The 24041-nt window shown below is 37.6% G+C and overlaps 2 protein-coding genes across 7 annotated transcripts; both read right to left on the bottom strand.

Annotated features, from left to right (window-relative positions):
• Positions 1–7696: 7696 nt before the first annotated feature.
• On the bottom strand, positions 7697–11613 carry LOC112191845 (sugar transporter ERD6-like 5). Of its 2 annotated transcripts, XM_024331281.2 has the most exons (17): positions 11328–11613; positions 10930–10992; positions 10733–10822; positions 10589–10648; positions 10154–10219; positions 10004–10069; positions 9791–9866; positions 9635–9699; positions 9452–9544; positions 9286–9363; positions 9054–9182; positions 8903–8965; positions 8771–8830; positions 8532–8585; positions 8353–8412; positions 8130–8244; positions 7697–8016 (listed from the first exon to the last, which is right to left on the bottom strand). In XM_024331281.2, exons 1-17 carry the CDS (start codon positions 11481–11483, stop codon positions 7895–7897), a joined length of 1416 nt encoding a protein of 471 aa, XP_024187049.1. In that variant the 5' UTR covers positions 11484–11613; the 3' UTR covers positions 7697–7894. The 2 variants fall into 2 exon arrangements, with proteins under 2 accessions (XP_024187049.1, XP_040372348.1); XM_040516414.1 differs by lacking the exons at positions 9635–9699; positions 9791–9866.
• A 6771-nt stretch (positions 11614–18384) lies between these two features.
• On the bottom strand, positions 18385–22601 carry LOC112191846 (sugar transporter ESL1). Of its 5 annotated transcripts, none has more exons than XM_040516798.1 (18): positions 22152–22601; positions 21608–21670; positions 21351–21440; positions 21194–21253; positions 21026–21091; positions 20842–20907; positions 20689–20764; positions 20558–20622; positions 20370–20462; positions 20165–20242; positions 19959–20043; positions 19826–19869; positions 19686–19748; positions 19554–19613; positions 19401–19454; positions 19268–19327; positions 19058–19172; positions 18385–18938 (listed from the first exon to the last, which is right to left on the bottom strand). In XM_040516798.1, exons 1-18 carry the CDS (start codon positions 22296–22298, stop codon positions 18838–18840), a joined length of 1386 nt encoding a protein of 461 aa, XP_040372732.1. In that variant the 5' UTR covers positions 22299–22601; the 3' UTR covers positions 18385–18837. The 5 variants fall into 5 exon arrangements, with proteins under 5 accessions (XP_040372732.1, XP_040372733.1, XP_040372735.1 ...); XM_040516799.1 differs by having other exon boundaries at positions 18388–18959; positions 20558–20592; positions 22152–22599; XM_040516800.1 differs by lacking the exon at positions 22152–22601 and adding an exon at positions 21824–22136 and having other exon boundaries at positions 18389–18959.
• Positions 22602–24041: the final 1440 nt, after the last annotated feature.

Below are 24041 nucleotides of genomic sequence, written 5' to 3'. Positions count from 1 at the left end.
CGGAGCAAAAATGCTAATATAGGCCAAAAGCGAAGGTCCCTGCCAGGGAGCTAATGTCTCCAGCTCAGCCTGAACAACAACTCCACATCATCGGCGCCGCCAACTTCTGGTCTGGGGTCGATCTAAAGATAGAGAGACTGGTCTGGAGTCGATGTGGAGAGAGAGAGAGAGAGAGAGAGAGAGAGAGAGAGAGAGAGAGAGATCATATGTCTTGGGTCGAGTGCCGGAGCCGAATGATAAGGTAAGTCGCCGGAGCCGAAGGTCAGTAAGGGAGAGACAGAGACAGAGAGAGAGATCGGGATGAGAGAGAGGAGAATGGTGCGGCTGTAATTCTTTAATTAAGTTGAGGGTAAAATAGTCATTTGACGTTAAATTGTGTATCTGGGAACAAAAATCTGTTGTTGTGGTAAGTGGGATAATTTTCGTTTATTTTGGTGCTTTTGGTTAAGAACCCTTTAAAATTTTTGAAATCAGAATCATATATAGAGCTGTCCAAAATTACTTACATAAATTTGAATTACTTTTGATTATATTAATATTTATAAATATTTTTTTATTAAAATTTTTTGTAAGTGTTATTAACGTAATTCTAAAAATATATATATATTAAATAGGGTCAATAAAAAAAGGGTGCGGCTATTGTCACCCTACCATTTTTTTAGTTAACCCTACAAACATTTGAATTATTGAAAAACTATATTACCAAAATATAAAATGACTAATAAGTACACTAATTTTCTAAAATCCAAATATGTAAGAAAAAATAAATATATAAGTAATTAATTAAATACAAAGACTACTTAATTTCTTATTGGATAACATTAATCTTTATCTTCTCCACCCAAATTTGAATTTATTACTATTTTTTTGTCTTTTTGTCACCTTCTAATCGTTAATTCGTTATTCAATTCACAAAATTATTACCTTTAACTTCATCAAAATCTTTGCAATATTCTTTATGAACACTGAAAGTAAAAATTTAAAACACGAAGAAAAAAAATCAATCTCTTCTTCATTAATCATAGTTGTAAATTTACTAAGAGTTTTTCTATTAGAACCTCCAAATTTGCTCACTTGACCTCTATGCTTTTTACCCCTCTTATCAAATTTTCAAATACTAAATTTACTCACTAAACCTCATTAAACTTCCTCAAATAACCTCACTCATATAATTTGCAAACAAATTATTAATTATCTTTCAAATAAAAAATTTAGTCATTTCAATGATTTAATCACTCTATAAATCTTAACTAAATATACATTTCTTAATCAAACTTGAGTTTCAAAAATGAATGTCTAATCAATAAGAAAAGTTCATGGCATTAATCCAAGTACAATAATGCGCCTATTGCACTTAGATATGGGACTTCTGGCACCAATATCTCTTTGTTATCATCTACAGGATGATACGGTTATTTCTAGACTTCGGACGACTATGGGTGTGCTTGGTTTTATCCTCATTAAAGTGTCTTAACATCTTCTAGATGTAATTTGGTTGATGGACCAAAATTTCATCTGCACTGTCCTTGGGCTTCAGGTCGAGACAATAATTTGTTTCCCAAGGCCTTTCATCTCAAATTCTGACTTCAGGTGCTTTGCGGTTTCATTGATTTCTTTAGGAGTATCAATCAAATTCATGTCTTTGACATAGACTGTCATAATTGCAAACCCGAAACTTGTTTCCATAATAAACACGCATGGGCATAGTTTATTATTCACATATCTCATCCCGATCAAATATTCACTTAGACGGTTATACCACCTCCGTCTAGATTTTTTCAATCTATAAAGTGAACGCCTCAAAACTAATGGAGAGCGTGTTCTGTGATCTAAAACTATTTGCATCGGGTATCATAAGTTCTTCAGGCTAGGAACTTTCATGTATATCTCTGCATTATGATCCCCATAGATAGAGGTGGCAAACGGGCCGGCCCGGCCCATTTTAAGCGGGTCTAGTCGTGCTTCGTGCCGTGCTTGGGCCAGCCCATTTATTATCATGCTGGGCTCGTGCCGGCCCATTTACTTAAACATTAAGCTCGGTTCGGCCCATATCGTGTCGGGCCATGCTCGTGCCTGGCCAATAAACGGGCCGTGCTCGTGCCTATCCACTATAAAACACGATTTTAAAATATTAATTTGAATAAATAAAAAATAATTTTATTTAACTATTTAGAAAATTCAAATAAATTAAGTTCTACAATATTTTTCTCAATTTTAGTTTTTTAAGATTAGTTTTCTAATAATTTTTTATATTCCACTACAAGAAAGAAAGAAAAAAAAAACTCAAAATATATTGCTTTTAGTATATTATTGTGAGATTAATCTTTATTAATATAATGAAGATTTAGTATCATATTATTCTTTCCTTCATTCCATAGTTGTATTATTATGAGATTAGTCTTTATTCATAAACATATATTTAATATTTAGAAAAAATACTTTATGTCAAAACAAGGATATAATGTTTTTTTTTTTTCACTATTTTGACAACATAAAAGAAATAGCATTGGTGGAATTGGTGGAATTGTCATGAGATTTTAAGTAACGAGGGTCTAATATTCAAATCTCATCATTGTGGTTTTTAAATATTTTTAAAAACAAAATGAAATTTTGTGTTTGAAACGGGTTGGCCCAAATATGTCGTGTTCGGACCAGGTTGGGCCAATGGGCTAATATTTCTAAGCCCAACCCGGCCCGTTATTCTAACGTGTTTGGGTCGTGCCGGGCCACTAAAGGGCTTGGGCCTTGTCTGGCCGCTTTTAAGCGTGCCGGGCCCGTGCCGTGCTCGTGCTTAGCTGCCCGTTTGCCACCTCTACCCATAGAGATAAGCTGCGACCGCATTCATAAGCTGCATATTCAGTTTTTCGGAAAAATACCAAACTGAAAAGTTAGCGGAACGTTTTGACGTCCCTTACAGGTGAATACGCCTCCTCATAATCAATCACAGGGCGTTGAGAAAATTCTTGCGTCACTAGACGAGCCTTGTGTATCACAATCTTGTTTTTCTCATTACGATTCCTTACAAATATCAAATTCTACAGGTTTTAACATGGGGAGATGTAGGAACAACAGGTCCAAAATACCTCTCTCTTTGTCAAGACATCTAATTTGACCTGGATTTCTTATTTCCTTTTTTTTTTTGCCAATCGTCTCTTCGTTAATATTGATCAACAAAGCAATGTTCGAGGTCATCGCTTATTATAATTTCGGTGGCCACCGCAAATACTAATATATCATCGATGATAATCTCAATTTGATTCCAAATCTCACTAAATTTATCGAGATTTCTCTATTCTCGGGAATGGGTTCAAATGTTGGAGCGTCCCTTAACATGGTCTCTTTTAGGACGTACCCATAATCCAGATTTATCTCATGAGATGAATCGGTTTGAAATTGTGATGTGAAGAGGATTTGTTTGTGCCAAGTTTACCCTCTTCTAGGGATAAGAATCCTTCGAACCTAATGGTCTACCTCGCTTCTGGGCAGCGACATATGACTGGTTAGCCACCATGGTCGTACCTTGTCTATCTGGGACTACACATCCTATATGGACTTCTATCCTTGCAGGCACATTTGCAGCAGGTATATATGATCTCGTCACTTTTGCTAGATCAGAGAAAGTTTCTAGCATATTGTATTCTTATACTCTATAGATCTAGAATTGTCCGCACTTCACTATTTTCATGCGGTTTGGGGACCAAGATGAGACATTGTGGGGACATTACATCTTAATGCACACCATTCATCAGGAATAGTCATGTTCTTATCTCTCCCTAACGGCAGGAAGACTGTCTCATCAAAGTGACAATCCACAAATCTAGCGGTAAAGAGATCGCCTATCAAGGGCTCTAAAGAGCACATAATGGATGAGATTCATAATCGACATACATGTCCATCCTTTGTTGAGGACCTAATTTTGTACGTTGTGACGGCACATACGACACAATTGGCACGTGAACTGCATGAGTGTAAGTGCGAAACATCAGGTTCGTACCCAGTCACCAGTTGTAACGCGAAGTAAGGTTGGTAGCAGTGGGCCTTAATGGGACCAATATAGCTGCAAGCAAGATTGCATAGCCCCACGTAAAAACTAAAAGCTTGGTGCGCATTACCAAGATTCTATTTGCGAGACCATCTTGGGCGTGAACATAGCGAACTATATGTTTAGCATCAATCCCAAGGGATATGCAATAATCACCGAAAGATTTCGATGTAAACTCTCTGGTATTATCAAGTCTTATAGACTTTATGGGATAATCTGAGTGGTAAACCCTCAATTTCATGATCTGGGTGAGAGTTTAGCAAAAGCAACGTTTTCTTGTGGACAATAGTGTAACATGTGATCACTTTGTCAATACATCAACCAAAACCATTAATATTTAACTGGTCCTCATGGTGGTTGGATATGTCCACAAATTTTCCTTGCATTCTGTGCAGAAAAGTGGTGGTCTATGTACTAGTCTTTGAATATGATGGTCTTGTATTGAATATTTTTAACTAGTATGGCATAGTGTGTCATTATATACAAGACCCTTATTTAGAATGGGATGCACTTGCGATGAGTTGAGGATACGGTGCATCATAGTTTGACCTGTGTGTCCCTAAACGGTCATGCCATAGAAAGTAGTTGCTTGAATTAGTTAGCTTCTAGCTAATAGATTTCAATTTTCTCCAATGTACGCTTCTGGCCGCACACTTGGAGGTTATGCAAAGATATCACACTCATTTTTCTCAGTGGTTTCAATGTGGTAACCGTTGGTTTGAATATCCTTAATACTCAATAACATTCTTCTGGAACGTGGAGATTATAAGGCCTCATTAATGGCAGGTTCAGTACCATTGGATAACATACAATGGGTTTTGCCATAACCCTCTATCAGGTTGGATTGACCTGATTCGGTTGGCACAGAGGCATGAACAGACATAAGTTTAAAAAATATCTCTAATCTGAGAGTATGGTGTGTGTAATAGAACTTTTAACCAGACAACAAATTTCCCCACAAGACATGCCTATTCAAAAATTTAATTCAATGGATCACATGTATGAATAAGTTTATTGAATTAAATATATTCAAACATAACCACATTTCTACAATCCAAAATAATTGAAAACATAAATCACCAAAATCCGAAGATGTTTTATTCATTAAGATGAAATAGATATGATATAAGGGGCCAATTATACTCATGTCTTCGAGTCATAATCCTCGGTATGTTCAGTAACTTCCTGAAAATCCATGATCTCTAATGTGGAATCAATAGAAAATGACCCTTCAATAAAGTTGGTATTTCAAGTTCCGCGACCGGCGTAATACTCATCTACTGCTTAGGCTATCGCACAACAGGTGCGGGACCAGTAGTAAATTGTTCCACATTGATAACAAAGATCATGCTGATTTTGGTGGCGGCGGGCCGAATCAATGTTCCTTTCCACTTTGACTTGTTGGGCAGGGGCAATATAACATGGGGCCATGTTTTGGGTCGGTTATATGGGCCCACCTCTCTTTCTTTGTCTCGAAAGATCGGACTTTTTGTCCCTTCCATGGCCACAATTTCTCATTTCGCAATTAGGTTTGTGATGAGTGCTTCAAGCAAAAGTGTTTCTTAGGTACCGATGGGCTTGGCTTGATCATTCCTCAGCAGGAAGTTGTTGTTCATTTCAGTGAACAACAAGATAGTGATCAATTCTGAGAATTAGTAAAGTGCCTCTCTTTGTATTGTTTTGGGCAGATTGGCTTGTTCAATATCTTGCTAATCATGTCTTGCTTCAGGCAAGAAAATGGTCATTTGATGGTTAAAGTACTCTTCCAGATCGACCCAAATAGTATGTGGATCCTCTTCATTGGATACTTAACTTGGAGTGTTTTCTCCATATGTTTCTTTATGAAAATTATGGCACTCGCCTTAAAAGCCTCAGTGACGACATTGTCAATATCGATTGTTGATCTCATCTTCTTTGTAGTCAGATGAATTTTCACATCTTGAGTCCACTTTAGATAGTTTCTTCTGGAAACCTCCAAAGTAACAAAGTCAAACATGTTGAGATTTGACATATTTTACAGGAAAGGAACAAATAATATTAGTGCTTTGGGTAATATCGTCCATAAGCAAGTAATGAGAACTTCAGGTTCTATAACATGGTATGAAAAAATCGGATTAGACATGTAAAATCTACTGGTTTTATCATGTGTGGTGAATTTATGAAAGAAACTTCCAATTTCTTAAATGGCATTATCGAAACTACAAGTTCGATTTATGTATGAACTACTGGTTCATTTAGAACTTCTAGTTCATTAGGTACCTGCATTTTCTACACATATATTCTAGTGCGAAAATTTAGACAAGTAACACAATAATATTGAATTGAGCAAATTGAAATAATCTCACAAATTGGATAAATAAAAATCACAAATCAATTGAGATATTAATTGCATGCTAGTAATATAACAGATTAATTATCACACAATTATGTGAATAAATGTTTCTGGCAATTAATTACACATATTATATATGGTGAATCTATTTACAATATGAAATCATTTTTCCTTTTATTTTTGATTCTGCTGGACCAAAGAATGAGTGAGCTTGATAGTGAAGCCTATCGGGCTTAGTCTGCGGGCTTGTGACCCGGGCTTTCATGTGTAAGTCAAATGGTGTGTGAGACCTGCTGGGCTGCTAGGTCCTGCTGAGGGAGAGTGAGCCTGCTAGGCTCAAACTGGTCTGCCAAGGAATAAAAAGTTATTACTCAACCATTTTGGTAACTCCAATTGAATACGATCAGGTAAGGAAAGATGAGGTTTGCGTGGAGTGAGGCTCACTTAAGAACACAGCCTCATCTGAACCTTACCTAGACATCGCATCCAAATGAATGAGCCTACTTTGAGAAGATTCATAACCTTTGTTATGGCAACACATGGCCAGTTTTTGTTGTAGCCTTGCAACTTGGGCCTGAGCTTCTAGCTCGGATTTGTTGTTGTGACTTTAGACTTGATTTTGAGCTTCTGACTTAGCCTCATTTAATATTCACAATTATAACATCAATATATGTTATTAAATCAAAACGTAAATAAATTAATACAGCGGTTATGTACCTATGGAAATGGGTTCAAATCCCATTAATGCTTCTGGCATTTCATATAGGTAATAAATTGGGTAAATGCTTCTGGCATTGTGGTAATATTAAATATGAATCATACATGATACATGTCAATGTGTCATGATATATGTCAATCAAATCCAAAAACATGAACAAATATATATGACAGATATAATCAAATCCAAAAACATGAACAAATATATATGACAGATATATATGTATCAACCAAATAAATTAATAAAGTAAATTTTAGGGGTTCCCGCATCATAGTGATTGTTCATATTCAATCAATAGGCTCAATAAGCATGAATATAAAATTAGATTTTGGAAAGAAAAATACTTGATGAAGAACAGACGAATCTTCAGTTTATATGTGCAGAACTGAGAAGGTTATTTTCTCAGCCAATCCAATAACTCAGGAGTTATTCGCCTCTTTTCTTGATTGAATGATGAACCACCTCTTCTCCGCAACTCGCAATCTGAATCCTAGAGCTTGTCTTGCTGATAACGTGTTGTAAAATGATAGTAACAGAATTTAAGAGAGGGAGAGTTTAGACATAGAGAATGAAGTATGAGAAAATGGAGTGATTATATTCATCTCACAATGAGGTTTATATAGGAGTATCTCAGGTTTACAAAATGTAACTATTTAACGATTACATCAATCACTCGTCTGATTACAATCAATCAATCGCTAATTATATTCTGTTAATCACCAATCAATTTAATTGGCGTATATCACGCAACACTAATTGCTATTACATGAATAGCCACATTAATATTTACAACGTCATCTTTTTAGAGAAAATAGGCAATTGATGCTTGCATTTCTTCTAGATTTCGCCCTTTAGTTTCCGGCACTAGCATTGCTACGAACAGGACTGTTAACCCGCTAATGGCTGAGAAGAAGAAAAATGTGCCTGAAGTAGGGAAGTGCGACACCAATTATTAGACTGTACATAACTTGGGAAGCAAGAAACTGAGAATAGAGAGAGAGAGAGAGAGAGAGAGAGAGAGAGAGAGAGAGACGTACTTGCTGAGCTCCATTGCATCATGAAATTGAAGGTGTATGTTACAATCCAAGCAGAGGACCAACTTACCAAACTCAACAGGCTTCCAGCTGAACCTTTAACGTTTATGGGGAATATCTGATATGGATATTCCAACTTTGTTACAAAAAGCTTCATTAAGATCTTTTACAATCTCGAATAAATTAGCGAAAGCACATGAAGCTCAAGAACAATAAGCCTACCCACCTCTGACATTATAACCCAGGGTAATCCTGCTACGCCTATTGTGTATGATACACTTTGACCCTGAGTGAGAATGACCATGAGATTTTCATATGCTACCAACTTGGAATTGGTTAAAGTTGAAAAGATGACCAACATTGCCAAGGGAGAAAATACTTGTCTTTTGGTTAGAATGTGCTTACCAACAAGCCGATGAACACCAAATTGGGAGTGACCCCCTTCCACAGATTGAGGTCCTGCAAATAGACCATAGATCAAAGTATGATCAGATAGATGTATATGAAAGCAGAAGATTAGTGAAATATAGTTTGGAAAGAAACTTGAAAGTAAAATGCCAATCTCAAAGTATGATCGATCAATTTTATATGAAGCAAACAATAATGCAGACAGAAGATTATCACTATACAGTTTGGGGTGAAACCTGAAAGCAGAATGCCAATCCCACAAGAAACAAACTCAAGCACAATCCACCAGCCGAAACCTGCAAACATTCGGTCACCTCAGTAGGAACTTGATGATATTCAACACCATATAGTTGGGGTATCCCTCTCACCATTAGAAGTGGTCGTCTTCCAACTTTGTCTGTTAAGAGCACACTCAAGGCAACACCAGGAATCTGTGAAAGAAAATATCCAAATATTTGAGATGTGATGCTTTAAACACAGTTCTCTATCCATTTGCTGTTGTGAAACTTGTATCTTTACCCCAATAAGAGCAATTGATATAGTCCCAACGCTCGTTGAAAAACCTGCATCTGCAAATATAGAACTTGCATAACCAGATACTGCATTGGCACCACCAAAATGTTGCAGGGACATGAGCCCAACTCCAACCTAAGAAAACTCAAGCATGTGTAGAAAGGTCAGTCTGATCATGAAAAGAGAGTAGAGACGGTACCTGAAACACTATAATGTTTATAATCCTTTGAGGCCTTACAATTAGTGAGTAAGAATATCTCTTCTGGAACAAGTCTATGACTTTTCCCGAGTGCTGCTCAAAGGTTTTTGTATAATCCTGCAATAATGCAAGAGCCTCGTCTTATTCATGGCTACCAAACAGTATATTTTTACAAGAACAGGAAGTCAGAAAGAGGAAAGCTTACCATGATTTCAGCTGCTTCTTGAGATATGTCGGCATTCTTTCCTCTAAGATGCTGAAGAACTGCTTCAAAGTCTTTTTGTCTACCAATTTTGGCCTGCAGAGAAGTACTATATCAATATACTTGAGCAGTGTAGTTCAAAATTCACCACCCAGCGTTTGTGTTCAATTATAGAATTGGACTCACCAGCCACCTTGGAGACTCTGGAATGAAAAATAAACCTATAGTGTGTACAAGAGATGGAATAGCACCTGAATGCAAAGCTAACTAGAATCAAGTGCTGGATTCAATTTTGATGTAAATCAATTTATACATGGACTGAATGACCAACAGATGATTTACTTATCACGGCCAAGGTTCGCCAGGTTATGGCAGTTCCAAGGAAAAATGCCAGTGCTACGCCACAACTCATCATCAACTGTGCATGTAATGGCATTTAGGCAAGAAATGAGAGAGAGAGAGAGAGAGAGAGAGAGAGAGAGAAGGGAAACACTTAGAATAATAAGCTAGCAGTTGATCTCATATTCACAATTGATCTTGAACATATGATCATACCTGATGAGCTGAAGTAAACCTTCCTCTCAGATCCTTGGGTGTTATTTCTGCTATGTATACAGGTACCTATTTTTTAACAGCATTTTGATCATAACACGTGTTCTATGGATGAGTGACAAACGAAAGTAATATATGCAAATTTCTAATTACCACATAGCAAATTATCGCGATGCCAACTCCCAATGAAAACCTTCCAATATCCAGCCACCAAGCACTCTGCATCAAGGATTCAACTCAGCTACTGATTAAATCATCAGTAATCTTGATCTTGCATTCTTAAATACTCGATTTACATTATTGGAGGTTGCCAGAAATCTTTAAACTATTACCAAGGTTCAATGAAGTATCTAAACAGAGTTCCTTTGAATCTTTTCAAGTAAACCTAAGAAAAATAGGCATTCAAGTCCACAATATGGACAGAAGTTCAAGTTAATCGGCTATCCATAATCTATGAAAATCTATCACATTATCAAAAATCTATCCTAAGCTGCTTCTATGAGCTTGAAATAACATCCATCTTTTCCTAAACCATGTAGTACAGCTTGAAATCATCAGAGGTACATGAAGATGGGGAAGAGAAGAAACCTGTGCAAATGCCATGGTGAGCCACCCAGCAGCACTGAACACTTGTGAGAACCACATTGTCTGCAGAGAACAAAATAAAATTTTTGAATACATAAACTGACAACCTGAACCAGGCCTAGAAATGAAGGGAATCCGAAAACTTACACCTCTACGACCAATGAGATCCGTTAGCTTCCCATTTACTAATGCACCAATTATTCCTCCAATTGTCAAAACTGAACCAAAAAGTGAGTACTGCATAATGTTTGAGAACAAAGTTTTTCAAATGCAAAGACCCAAAATTTGACAGAAGCAAAAAAAACAAAAATAATAATAATAATAATAATAATACTAGTACTTACTGCTGCAATAGTAAGGCCCAAGTCTTCCAAAATTCCTGATTCAGCAGAGGATGAATATCCTACCTGCAAAGGTTTGTCATTGTGTACTCCCAATCCTTAAAGCAAAAAAGTCTTCTGCACTATTTTTATCTCTAAGATTTGTGTAAGGAGCATTGAATTAATACTAACAATGTTATGCAGCAAAGCATATAGAAGTATAGAACAAAATAAATGAGTCCTAGAAAGTGCAATTTCACAGCAAAGCATTCTCAATACTCATCAGACTTATCATTAGTTCAGTAATAACATTTTATTTCTTTTTTAATTCACTTTATACTGTTTCATCCTAAAATATGGTAAATTTGGCAGAAAACACCCAAATGAGAAAAATATGCTACTTTACTTTGAGAGTCACTTACAGCACAGCCATAGCCAAAGGAACCACAAAGAGCCACCAATGCGCTCAGAACGACAACGGGGGTGGCCGAGGAGGAGAACCCTCCTGGAGTTATGACGTCACTGCAATCACTTGAAGCTCCATTTGACCCTGACAGAGTTAGTAGCCCTTCTTCCATGGTTTCTCTGCCCCACAGTCACTTTCTTCACGAGAACAATGAGAAGGTTGTAAAGAAACCAAAAGGAGATGAGTAAGAGGAATTGGAGTTCAATTATTGGTCTACAATAAGAAATGCACAGTAGAGTAGAGTGGCCCGGTGGTCAAGAATTGTTGATTGAATTACAGTTGGACCAAAAAGTTGTGTAGTTTTTCTAGTCTCTCATTGCTTTGAAAATATCATCCCTTCACGTAATGAAACAACTTACGCCTGTACGACCAACGAAAATGTTCACCTGGTCAGCAACTGACCAAGAAAATAATGTTCAACCACCCTTAGATGCAAATCCAAGGGCAAATAGAATTATTATTAAGTTGAGGTGTTTTGTTTTCCACCCTTGGATGTAAATCTAAGGGTTGTTGAGCATAAATTTTTTGGTCAGCAACTGACCAGGTGAACACCACCGGTACAACCAATAAGATCGGTTTTTTTTTTTTCCATTTACTGAATTGGCCACTAATCATCCCTCCAATTCTCATATTGGAACCAAAATCCAACGAAAATACTAGTACTTACTGCAGTAAAATACTAGTACTTACTGCCGCAACAGTAAGATTCAACTCTTCCATATAATCTGATTATGGGTCATCATGGGCCGGGTTAGGGCCGGTCCTACCCTAAATTTTAGGGCTTAGGATCGGGCAGGGCCGGGCCTAGTCAAAGTCAACAAAATTTAGGGCCAGGTAGGGTCGGGCCGGGGCTTAAATATGCTAACCCTTACCCGCCCGAAAAGCCTGATTCGCTAGGGCCGACCTTCCGAATAAGGCCAAATAGGGCCGAAATGGGCCTTATTTTGTATAACCAAAAAAAAAACATTGTATTTTTTCCTCAAAATGTGGCTAAATGATTATATAGAAAATTACACACAAGTGTCATTTTGAAACTTAAATTAGTCTTAAGGCCACAAAAGGTTTTTTGTACACATAAGGCCACTTCTATCTTCAAACTATTTCTACCTTAACGATTTTACCCTTCGTGGAAGAAAACCAACTCCATCTCTCTCCCCAGTCCCCAAACAAACAGAAATTCACTTTTTCCTCTCTCTCTCTCTCTCTCTCTCTCTCTCTCCCCTCCCCCCGATCTCTCTTGCCTCTGTAATCACCGAAAAACATCAATTCCGGTCACCATCTCATCACCGTCACCATCAATTGAACCAGGACACAAATCCCAGCCACCCATCGCTGATTAAGACTCCGGCCACCACACGCAATCCAAGGCTGCGGTGTCGTTCCTCAACTGTAATCGAGCTCCGGCCACCCTTTCAATTAACTGCCACCACCAATGAGTTCAGAGGAAGCCGGACATCTATCCGAGCCCACCGGTCGGACCAGACATGGTCGCCGTGCACAAATCACCCACCGGTTCGAGCACAAATACAAGACTCGCAGATCAGCAACTCCAGATGCCACAGAATCAATTGGATCTCCCAGATCCTTTCGACTTCGCTGTTGTCTCCCTCCGCCGACTCCGGTCTCCCACAGATTACTGTTGCCGTCGACGGATTCCATTGGTTCTCCCACAGATCGACATCGTCTCTGCCTTCGAAGCCAAGTCCAACTTCTTCTGGCAGCTTCAACCTCGTTCGGTCGTTCCCATCGCCGGGATCTGAGCTTCAGTTTGAATCCGTCATTTATGGTCAGAGAGCTCTCCGATTGGCATGAAATCGAATCGGATTCAAATCCCTTCCAACCACCGCCTTTGTTTCATCATCTCAATTGCCTCTAATAACGATGTCCTTGAATTTTTAATTTTTTTTTTTTAGAGTTGGTTTGTTTTGTTATCTTTTCTGTTTTTGTTAATGATGAATGTTATTCCTCATATGAATTGACTGTGTAATGTGCGAGTAATTACTTGTCAATGTCGGTGAGAGTAGCTTTCGGAGTTGGTAAGAGTAGTTTTTTATTTTGGTGAAAGTAGCTTTATGTTGTTGGTGAGAAATGTATGTTGATGAGTATCTTTTGTTGTTGGTAAGAGTAACTTTTGGCGGTGATGATTGTAGTTTTTTGCAGTAGTGATAGTAGTTTTTGACATTTGGAAGAGTTGCTTTTGTTAGTGGTGAAGATAGTTTTTTGTAGTGATGATAGTAGCTTTTTACTTTGGTGATAGTAGCTTTTGTTGATGGTGAGAGTAGCTTTTTAGTGTTAGTGAGAGTAGCTCACTGGTGTTGGTGACAGTAACTTTTGTTATTAGTTTGAGTAGCTTTTGGTGTTGGTGAGATAAGCTTTTGCTATTGGTGGGAGTAGTTTTCTGGTGTTGGTAAGAGTAACATTCATTGCTGGTCACAGTAGCTTTTGGTGCTTGTGAGACTAACTTTTGTTGGTGGGGATATTAGCTTTTGGTTTTAAGAAGCACAGGCTTTTTTGGTAAGTAGTAGCTTTTGTTGTTGATGATAGTATCTTTTGTTATCTCGCCGGAAGTTACCGGAAATCTCATCAGAGTAGCTTTTGTTGCTAGCTACAGTAGCTTTTGGTGCTAGTAATAGTAGCTTTTGGTGCTAGTGATGATGCGCTGAAAGCAAGCGCACAATTTAACCCTGAAATATTGTTAGTAGTATAAGCAAATAGGGATCGTTCTATTCCGGGGATTGAGGGTACACCTGTCATTGTGAAACAAATAAAGAAAAGTATTATTTACAAAAATAAAATAAAGAATAAATATATACAAGTGAACAAAAATAAGGGGGGGGGGGTTTTAAGAATTATAGAATTGAAAATTAAAATAAAGAAAATATAAAAACACATGTACAAAGAATGAAACATAAGAAACAAAGATTAAACCCAAGTTTATCATTGAATTCGAATTAACCCTACATTGTTCTTCCAAGTCATGTGAAAGGAGTTGATCATGTGAAACATTCGAAAGCAAACGATTTCCCATATTTTACTTTTCAATGCTAATTAATCTAAGTGAAAGCACATAGACTAATCCTATCAAACATGTAGTCAAGCCCTAGAAAGCTAGTCAATCATGACATGTTCAACGCATGAAACACATAGAAAGGCTATCAACTCAAGTGTACAACTTAGTATTAATAAGTTCACCTAATTGCAATCCTCTTCAATTGAATTCGATTTTTGTCCAAAACCTTTACTACTTTTAATTTAAGTTCATAACACAAAAAGTTGAATCATGTTCTTAAATCTAGCACCATTCATATCAAAACCCTAAGTGTTTTGAACCACATAAGATTAAAATACAAAAGATATCTATAAAGCAAATTCAATCGAACAATCACACATAAGCAACTTTGGAATCACAACATAAGAATCGAAATTCTTTATTTAAACATAGAAGTTGGGTTTAAACTTTACCCTAAACATTATTGTTAACTAGAAACAAGTTCATATGAATTCAAACAAGGAAAACAAAAGATCATTACAAGGAAAAAGAATAAATTACACCGTGAGGGGAGATGGAGATGGAGAGCTTGAACGTTGGAATCTTGAATCTTGGAAGCAAGTCTTCAAGGTGGACGATGGAGGCTATGTCCTCACGGCTTCTTCTTCTTCTCTTTACTTGAAAATGCAAAACTAAGAACTAGAGAATGGAAAAGGAAAGTGGAAAGGAAATGGAGAGACAAAGAAGATGAGATGGATGAAGGAATGTGTGGGAAAATGGAAATGAAATGGAGAGACAAAGAAGATGGAATGGATGAAGGAATTGGTTTTAGAATGAGAGGAGAAGGTGTTTATATAGGGAAGAAAAAGAAGAGTGAAATGATGAGTGGAAGAAAAATAATGAAAGTGGAGTATGAAAGTGATTTGTAGAATATGGAAAAGAAAGAGAAATGATGAAATGAAAGCAAAGCATGAAGGTGCAGCAACATAGAAGTGATGATGATCTATTAAAGAGATTGTAGAAAAAATATATCCAAGGAAAAAGAGAAAAGCATCTAGCTTTCTTCATGTGGGTGGGAAACATGAATATGTGGTGTTGAGCTGTTTTCAGGTCAGTTTCTGCCCCTTTATTCCTTCAATTATTTCTCCATCAAAACTTCATATTGGGCCTCCGATTTCTTCATATCAAATGTTCCTCTATGAGTGTAGATCATCCTGACAAATTTTCAGAGCTTCAATCCATGTGGTTGGGCCGGAAATATTGCTGGACCTCTTACAGGTCCAGTTTTCCGGTTTTGCTTCTGTAGAAAATTGGGCTGATTGTTTGAAGGCCTTCCACTCATATTTTGCTCTGGCACTCTTCATAAGAAATGATCATTTGGGTGTCTAGAATGGATCTGGAAGGTTTCAGCTCATTTGAAGTTCATTTGGTCAGGCGGCCGCTCCTTCTTCTTTGCTTGGCTTGGTTTCTCCTGGCCGGAGTAGGAATATGTGTAAAATTGATCTTTGAGTACATTTCCATTTTTCTCCATCATTTCCAGGTAATTATGGACCTAACGCTCATTTCACCTTCATCTACTCCAATGTACCTAAAAATAGAAATTGAATTAAAAATCGATTCAGTTAAGAAATTAACTAAGCAAAATGTGAGGAATTAACTATTAAAATATCACATTAAAATGCTCATATCAAGTGACAGTAGCTTTTGTGGTCGCCGGAGACCTGCCGGAAGTTGGTCGGAGATCGGCCGGAGACCTGCCGGAAGTTGGTCGGAGATCGGCCGGAGACCCGCCGGAAGTTGGTCGGAGGTCGACCGGAGACCTCGCCGGAGAGGGGAGAGAGAGTGATTGTTGACTTTGTACTCTAATGGCATTTATGTAAATATGTTGGTTTTTAATATCCAAAATATAACACCATTTTTCATCTAGTGGCCTTGTGAGGGAAAAAAACTAGTTGGTGGCCTTATGGCTAAGAAAACATTCAAATGTGCACTTATATGTAATTAACCCATGATTATATAAGTAATACAAGACTAATTGTTTTTTGTTGATCATATTTAATACACACACACACATAGAAATTAACTTATAACATTTATTAATTTAGTTAAGGTGGTTATATTCAACTAACTATCTCTCTAAATCTATCAATATTAATTGTTGTGTAACAATTAAGGAAAATAATAGTTAAAGAAAACAAAGCCTATGTAATAGAAAATAATAAAAATAATATATAAATTTTAGGGTAGGGCCAGGCTTCATTTGCATGACCCTTACCCTACCCTATTTGAGAAAGGGTAGGGCCGGCCCTATGGGCCGGGTGGGCTTAGGGTCGAAGGGCTAAATGATGAGGCCTGATTTAACAGGATGAATATTTTATCTAAAAAGAATTGTCATAATATAATTTATGTCTAGTGCCTGAGCTAAAAAGTTTTTAACACTATCTATCTCCTCATTTTCTGTAAGGACTCTTGAATCAATATTTATGAGTCATTATAAAAAATTTGATGGCAGGATAGATACGACCTAAAGAACAATGAAACCAGTGAAACTTCCTTTGAAGCTATTGGTTTCCATAAGAGCACCAACAATGTTCATGAGAATTACCAATTCTTACACTTTTCTTCTTTCTTACTATGATTTTTCACTAAATCCCTAACCCTAAACTCCAACGCGCTACACGCGCACCTACTTTGGTGTAGTTTCAGTCGAGGTCCTCTCGTCCGACGGCTCTCTACTTCGGTGGGGCTTGCCTCGTAGTCGCTGTGAGGCTGCCGGACGGGCGATGATGGTCTAGGGGTGCACTATGGTTCATGGATCTGCAGTGGCTCGAGGTTTTTTCGTCTGATCGGTCTTGCTGGGGTCGAAGCTTCTATGTGGCTGGGGAAGTCATGGATCTGATTCAAGGGATGGCACGGGCTGGTGTTTCTGGCAACTACGGCAGCGCAGCGGCATCATGTGATGCAGCCGGTGCTCTAGGGGCACAAGGGATCTTTTCTTTTTCGATCGGGTCTGGTGTCGTTCGGGGTATTTGTTGACGGTGGTGGTGTTGTGGTGTGGCGGTGGCGGGCTTGCGGCGTGCGGCATCCTCAACAAGGGAAGACAGCAGCGCAACAGGGCTAGGTCAGCTTGGGCCTCGGGCTCTGCTCTTCTTTGGGCCATTTGGGCCGTTAGTTAGCTGTTGTTTATTTTTCTAGTTTCATTTAGGCCTTTTTGAGGTAGTCTAGTGGATTTATTTCCTACCTAGTTTTAGTATTTGGTCTTGGTCTTGGTCTTTGTCAGTTTAATTCTCAGTGTATCTAGTTGTACACCAATTGAGGTCTCTAGGCGACTAGATTCACTGGTTTATGAGTTAGGTTGGGAGGATCAGACCCTCTAGCGCCTCCGGCGTAGTACCAAAGGGGGATCCCACTTTGTCTACGATGTATTCAATGTCAAATGAGTGACCTAGTTTTTACGTACCACTGTGGGTACTAACACATCTTCTTGTCTGTCTAATGACAGCGAAATGGTATGTAAGGGTCATTATGGCTTTTCATCAATATATTGGCTTTGCCTTCTTAAAAAAAAAAAAAAACTATGATTTTTCACTATCCATTTTCAATCTAACATATGATGAATTTTTACCCTATACAACCAGAGAATAAAATACACCCAAATCAGAAAAGTGCATACTTTAGAATGCAATTAGTGAGAGTTACTTAGAGCACAGCCATGGGAGAAGGAACCACACAGGGCCACCAAATCAAGTGCTGAGAAAGACAACAGGGATGGCTGAGGAGGAGGGCCCTACGAGAAAATCTCAAAATCATGGATTGAACCAAAACGAGTATAGTACCACTTTAGTCAGGACAGGTTGACGTTCAGTTGGTTCAACCTGAGTTCTTTTTTTGGAATCAGAAATTGAGTTGTCTAAGATTGCTAGTTACAAATTTAGAATTGCGCGCTTTAGTTACATCATTAACAAGAAACATGGTTATGGATCCAACCTTCATTGTCGCATTGCCATCAGCATCATCTCCTACCAGATCTTCTGATAGAAAGTCTCCAAGTTTCTCAAAGATGGTAAGGAAAAGTAGCTAGGGGAATATATGTTACAAACAGTAACTTGGAGTTGGATACATCAAATTATTTGATTGTATAACCTCCTGTCAATTTGTTAATTAACATGATTTGTTTCATTATGCTTGATTTCATGATACTATGTATCACACGATGCTAACCCTTACAAGATATGGTCTTGATGTTGGTAATTGACTACTTTTCCAGAAGCAAGTATCCACATGAAGATTTACACCCTCACCTGAACAATTTGGAGGATGATACTTAGCTATATAAGGGCGATTTGGAATTCGCACTTCCAAATCATTTACAAAAGCATATGAGCCATTTGTTCTCTTTGGTTTTACAAACCATTTACATTCTGAGTTTTCTTCATCATTATAACATACAAGTATACAATATGTATAGGTCATCTTATTAATGAAAATGGGAGATTGATGCTTGTAATTCTTCTAGATTTCTCCCCTTAGTTTCCGGCACTATCTTTGTAACGAACAGAATTGTCAAAATGCTAATGGCTGAGAAGAAGAAAAATGTTCCTGAAGTAAGTGCAGGTGACACCAATTATTAGACTCACACATCATGTAACCAGCAAGAAACAGAGGGGAAAATTAATATAAACAAAATATTCAGATACCTGCTGAGCTCCATTCCATCACATAGTTGAAGGTATATGTTATAATCCAAGAACATGACCAATATACCAAACTCAACAGGCTCCCAGCTGAACCTTTGATGTTTACTGGGAATGTCTTGATACAAAAAAAATAAAAAAATCCTATTAACTTCCAGACAAGAACTTGGTTAAATCAGGATAACTTTGAGAACAGAAATTTAGGGTACCCACCTCTGACATAATAACCCAAGGCAATCCAGCTATACCAATTGAGTACGATGCACCATAAACCTGAAAGGATCAGGAGACAAAATATGTGACCATGTTTTAGCAAGAGAAGAAAAGGATTACTTGTCTTTATTACCATCATGCCGATAAACACAAAAATGGGAGTGAGCTCCTCACACAAGTTGTGATCCTAACATAACAGAAAAATATACTCCAATGATGATCATTCTTATATGTAGCAAAAAACAACATAGAAAAAGAATTTTGACAATTTAATTTTGGGAGCAACCTGGAAGTAGAAAGCCAAGCCAATAAGAAATGAACTCAAGCACATTCCAGCAGCAGAAACCTACAAACATCTGGTGAATTAACTTCTTGTTGATATTCAACATCAGATATTCAGATAGTCTCCAGTTCTCACATTTAAAAGTGGTCGCCTTCCACATTTATCTGTTAAGAGCACACTCAATGCAATTGCTGGAACCTATCAAAAAAATATCTCCATATTTGAGAGAACCATCAACAAAACTCTCTATGTACTTGCAGAGATGAGACTTGTACCCCAATAATAGCCAATGATACTGTCCCAATGGTACTTGAAAAATCTGCAAGAAAACAAAATTTATGAAGACCATGTTTTCGGTGATATTGTATTCAAGTATATATGAAGCAATTTTGGAAATTTTTTTATTACCAGCATCTATAAATATACTGCTTGCATAATAAGCTACTGCATTGACCCCAGAAAATTGCTGTAGTAACATTAGCCCAACTCCAACCTAAACAAATTGAAATATGTGTAGAAGGTCAGAAAGATCATCTAATGGAAATGTGAGACAGGAAATAACATGACATGACATGATTTCTAAATTTGTCAATGTCTCCTTTGAGTCAGCTTACAATCAGTGAGTGAGTATATCTACGCTGGAACAAGTCTAGTATTCTTCCTGAGTTTTTCTGAAACATTTCTGTATACTCCTGCCACAATATGAGAACCATCTTATTTCTTGTTTGCATGTAGATAGTTGTAAACTCAAAAAAATATAGTTCCCTTCCAAACAGATAGCTCTTCACAATAACATGAACTCGGAACTGTCTAAGTTACCATGATATCAGCTGCTTCTTGAGAAACAGAAGCATTCCTTCCTCTAAGACGCTGCAGCACAGCTTCAAGGTCTGTTTGTCTACCAACTTTAGCCTGCAGAAGAGTGTCTCAACATTTTATGGAATCCAACCGGAAACTTTCTCTAGTCATATTAACATTTTCCATGGAAAAGATTGAATTGGACTCACCAGCCACCTTGGAGACTCTGGAATGAAGAATAAACCTACAATTTGCAGTAGGGATGGAATAACACCTGAAATTATTATCTATCAGTATTGAGTGTTTTATCTAACTTAGATGCAAGGATCGGATAATTTACCGAGTACAGCCATGGTGCGCCAATGTATAGCATTTCCAATCAAAAAGAACAATGAAAAGCCACAGCTAATCAGCAGCTGCAGTTAGTGAATTTAGCTAGTAAGAGGAGCAAGCACAAAGATAGTGATCAACTCAGAACTTTATCTCATCGTACCTGGTTAGCTGAAGTGAACCTTCCTCGAAGATCCTTGGGTGTTATTTCTGCTATGTAGACAGGCACCTGCTTATGAATAAGAAGTCGTTTCATTATATATGTAAGTCACAGATTTCATTGTCCACAAAAAAAATGTAAGTTACTGACTTCAAACTTTTTGTAAGCAACAAGATAGACTTATTACCACATAGTAAATGATACCAACACTGAATCCCAATGACAATCTTCCAATGTCCAGCCACCAAGCATTCTACATCAAGAATCAAACTGATCAACTACTGATTTAAACCACAAATTTGATCATCCTTGCATTCATGCATTAAATGTATATGGAGATGGAAAGGAAAGAAACCTTTGCAAAAGCTATACTAAACCACCCTGCAGAACTGAATATTGCAGAGAACCACATCGTCTGTTTGGTAACATGGACAGGAAAAGAACAGAGGAGTTTCAAAATAGTAACACCTGAGTAAGGTCCAGATATTACATACAGGTACTGCAAAACTTACACCTCTACGACCGATGAGATCTGTTATCTTCCCATTTACCAATGAACCAATCACTCCTCCAACTGTCATTATTGAACCAAATACAGTGTACTGCAACTCGACAATTTAAGCATAATCAGAAGATCAATTTATCAAATGCATACAACTGAAAAGTATAGATAATAATTAATTAAGTTCTACTTATGTGCAAAGGCAACACCCAACAGTGTTGAAGTTCAGTAAAATGTACAATATAATAACATAACAATATTTCTTACTGCTTCAACCGTAAGGTCCAAGTCTTCCAGAATTCCAGATTCTGCAGCTGATGAATACCCTATCTGTAAAGCAATTATAAGTGTAATGCTTCAACAAAGATAAATGTATTTTATCTCCTATTTTCTGTAAGAGGTATGCAATCGATGTCTATCATTATTAATAACTTGATTTAGCAAAGTAAAACAAAAACTGGTTGATTTTTCACAAAAACTTACCAGGACCCTGCTTTTTCCATGATTTTGTCAGACTCCTCAAGAAAATTAACACAATTTATTAATCCAACAACCTTGTGTAGGCTATGAAGTTACTAGTCTCTCCAAACTATCCGGGACCAGAAAATAAAGAAACTAGAAAGTTATAACAGAAAAGTTTAGAAAAATAAATCAAGCAAAATCCTAAATAACATGGGAAACAATTTAGGATCACCCCAGCTCTTTCCCCATCAATGTTTTATTCTATTTCTGGCCGGTTCAGGTCATTTGTTTCATTCATCATCTTTTTACCTAACTTTCTTCTTATATGAACAAATAGTATGTGACTCACAGCACAGCCAGTAGAGAGCGAAGCACAGAGGGCGACCAAAGTGCCCAGAAGAACAACGCTGGTGACCGAGGAGGACTCTCCATTGGCATTGGACATAGTCAGTAGTCCTGCTTCCATGGTTTCTCCTTCCAAGGAAACTCCTTCCATGCCTTATTTCCTTGGAAGATGATGATCAAACTTTTGCCAGACACGATGACTACTTAGAAGACAGGGAAGCACTCACCAGAAATTCTTGTGGAACTTATTTCAGGTGACGTTCCGTTTCAATGAAACAGGAGACTCGATCATCTATTCCACAATGATGGTTTCTGACTTACAATTACGTCTCTTTCCACCGGTCATATATCGTGGGGAGGTGGTATTCGTACTTCAGCAGTTAGGCCTGATACGTACAGTTATATCATTGGATCAATTAGGACACTCGTGTATAACGAAAAAGTTTGCAATACATAATGTCACTAGTCCTACAGCGCATTATTATTTATCGAATTGGCTATAGTGTTGGAATGTTGGTAAAACAAGGAATGTGTGCCAAAGTGTTGAAAAAGGTTTCCTTGTATTGTCGCGTTCTTGCACCGAACTAAACTAGGTAGCAAAATGGAATTGGGCCGGGTTGACTTGCAGTTGGATCATCCGTTGGCAACTCATATATCAAGAACCTGAATGGGAATTGCGACCAAGAAGCTATTAAATTGTGCCATTAGTTAGTTATTAGAACGATCGATGTGTGTAAGAGCAAAATTAATGTTGTTGGCACCTGATCTTCGTTTCCTCTGGGGAATTGCGAAAATGTTCATCATCACAGAGCTTTATAATAACAATCTTACATATAGCAGCCGTATCACGTAAAATTTTTAAAGAAATTATTTGTATTCCTAAACTACCCCTGCTTTATCAAATTATAATACTTAAAACATCTCCTTTAAAGGCATTGATTGGTCAGTTGTCGTAGACATGTGGTATGGTTGACATACACAAGATTTTCTTGTAACGATATATTACTGATCAACCATTAGCTATTATTTCAATGACGGGATCTGAGATTTTCAGGCCCGAAGCGATTTGTAAAAATTTGATCACCTTCAAGAGAAAAAGACTCACTAGCGTAATACCCGATTGTGCTATATCTATCTATACTATTATTAATAGAAGAGGCTTTGTTAGCCAAAACTCAAAATTTTGACAAAAATAATCCTAAAAGATTAAAATACTTTGATAATAAATTGGGTTTTTGTCTATTTACCCCATTTCTGGATATTTTTTTCCCACTAACCCCATTAAGTTTTTTTAATTACCTCTTACCCAAAACATTCTAAGGGAGGTCTTCCCTAATACCCCATTAAGATATTTTTTTTTTTTAATTTTAATACCATTTTACCCTCACCCCTTTGTTACTTAGAGAGAAATAGAGAACATGGAAGAGAGAGAAACCATAGGAGACTTTCGTCGAAGCCTGGTCACCGGTCGTAGGAATCCGGTCAACTTTCGCCGAATTCTGGTCACCGGCCGCAGGAATCCGGACAACTTTCGCCAGATTCCGGTCACCGGTTGCCGCTAGCCGGAATTGCTGAAAATCTCACCGGAAATGTTTTTTTGCCTCCAATAGACATCTATTGGCCCCTAATAGAGGGGCAATAGACCTCTATTACCCCCTAATAGACGTCTATTGCCCAAATAGTCTATTACCCCCTAATAGACTTCTATTGCCCCTAAGAGCAAGTTCACCCGTAGTCAAGAAAAGTCGAGGCGTCGACCAGTCAAGTTACTGTTCACTGCCACTGGACATAGGTTTCCACACGTTTTCTTTTTTGACCAGTCAAGACTGTTCACTTTTCATCCAATTTCACTGGAAATTTTCACAAGGTGTAATCCTCAACTTAAGGATTGGAT

The sequence above is a fragment of the Rosa chinensis genome, chromosome 3 (assembly GCF_002994745.2).
Source record: "Rosa chinensis cultivar Old Blush chromosome 3, RchiOBHm-V2, whole genome shotgun sequence".
NCBI classification, from domain to species: domain Eukaryota; kingdom Viridiplantae; phylum Streptophyta; class Magnoliopsida; order Rosales; family Rosaceae; genus Rosa; species Rosa chinensis.
The sequence above is the reverse complement of the archived record's forward strand: the minus strand, read 5'-3'. Positions and strand labels throughout refer to the sequence as shown.

Coding starts and splice junctions, on each gene's coding strand:
- LOC112191845 (XM_024331281.2), bottom strand. CDS start 11,483: ATGGAAGAAGGGCTACTAACTCTGTCAGGGTCAAATGGAGCTTCAAGT. Junction 10,220..10,588: donor TCACCATGGCATTTGCACAG/GTTTCTTCTCTT, acceptor TCCTTGATGCAG/AGTGCTTGGTGGCTGGATAT. Junction 9,545..9,634: donor CAGAGTCTCCAAGGTGGCTG/GTGAGTCCAATT, acceptor ACTTCTCTGCAG/GCCAAAATTGGTAGACAAAA.
- LOC112191846 (XM_024331283.2), bottom strand. CDS start 22,298: ATGGAAGGAGTTTCCTTGGAAGGAGAAACCATGGAAGCAGGACTACTG. Junction 21,092..21,193: donor TTAGTATAGCTTTTGCAAAG/GTTTCTTTCCTT, acceptor TTCTTGATGTAG/AATGCTTGGTGGCTGGACAT. Junction 19,455..19,553: donor GCTTGGCTTTCTACTTCCAG/GTTGCTCCCAAA, acceptor CTGTTATGTTAG/GATCACAACTTGTGTGAGGA.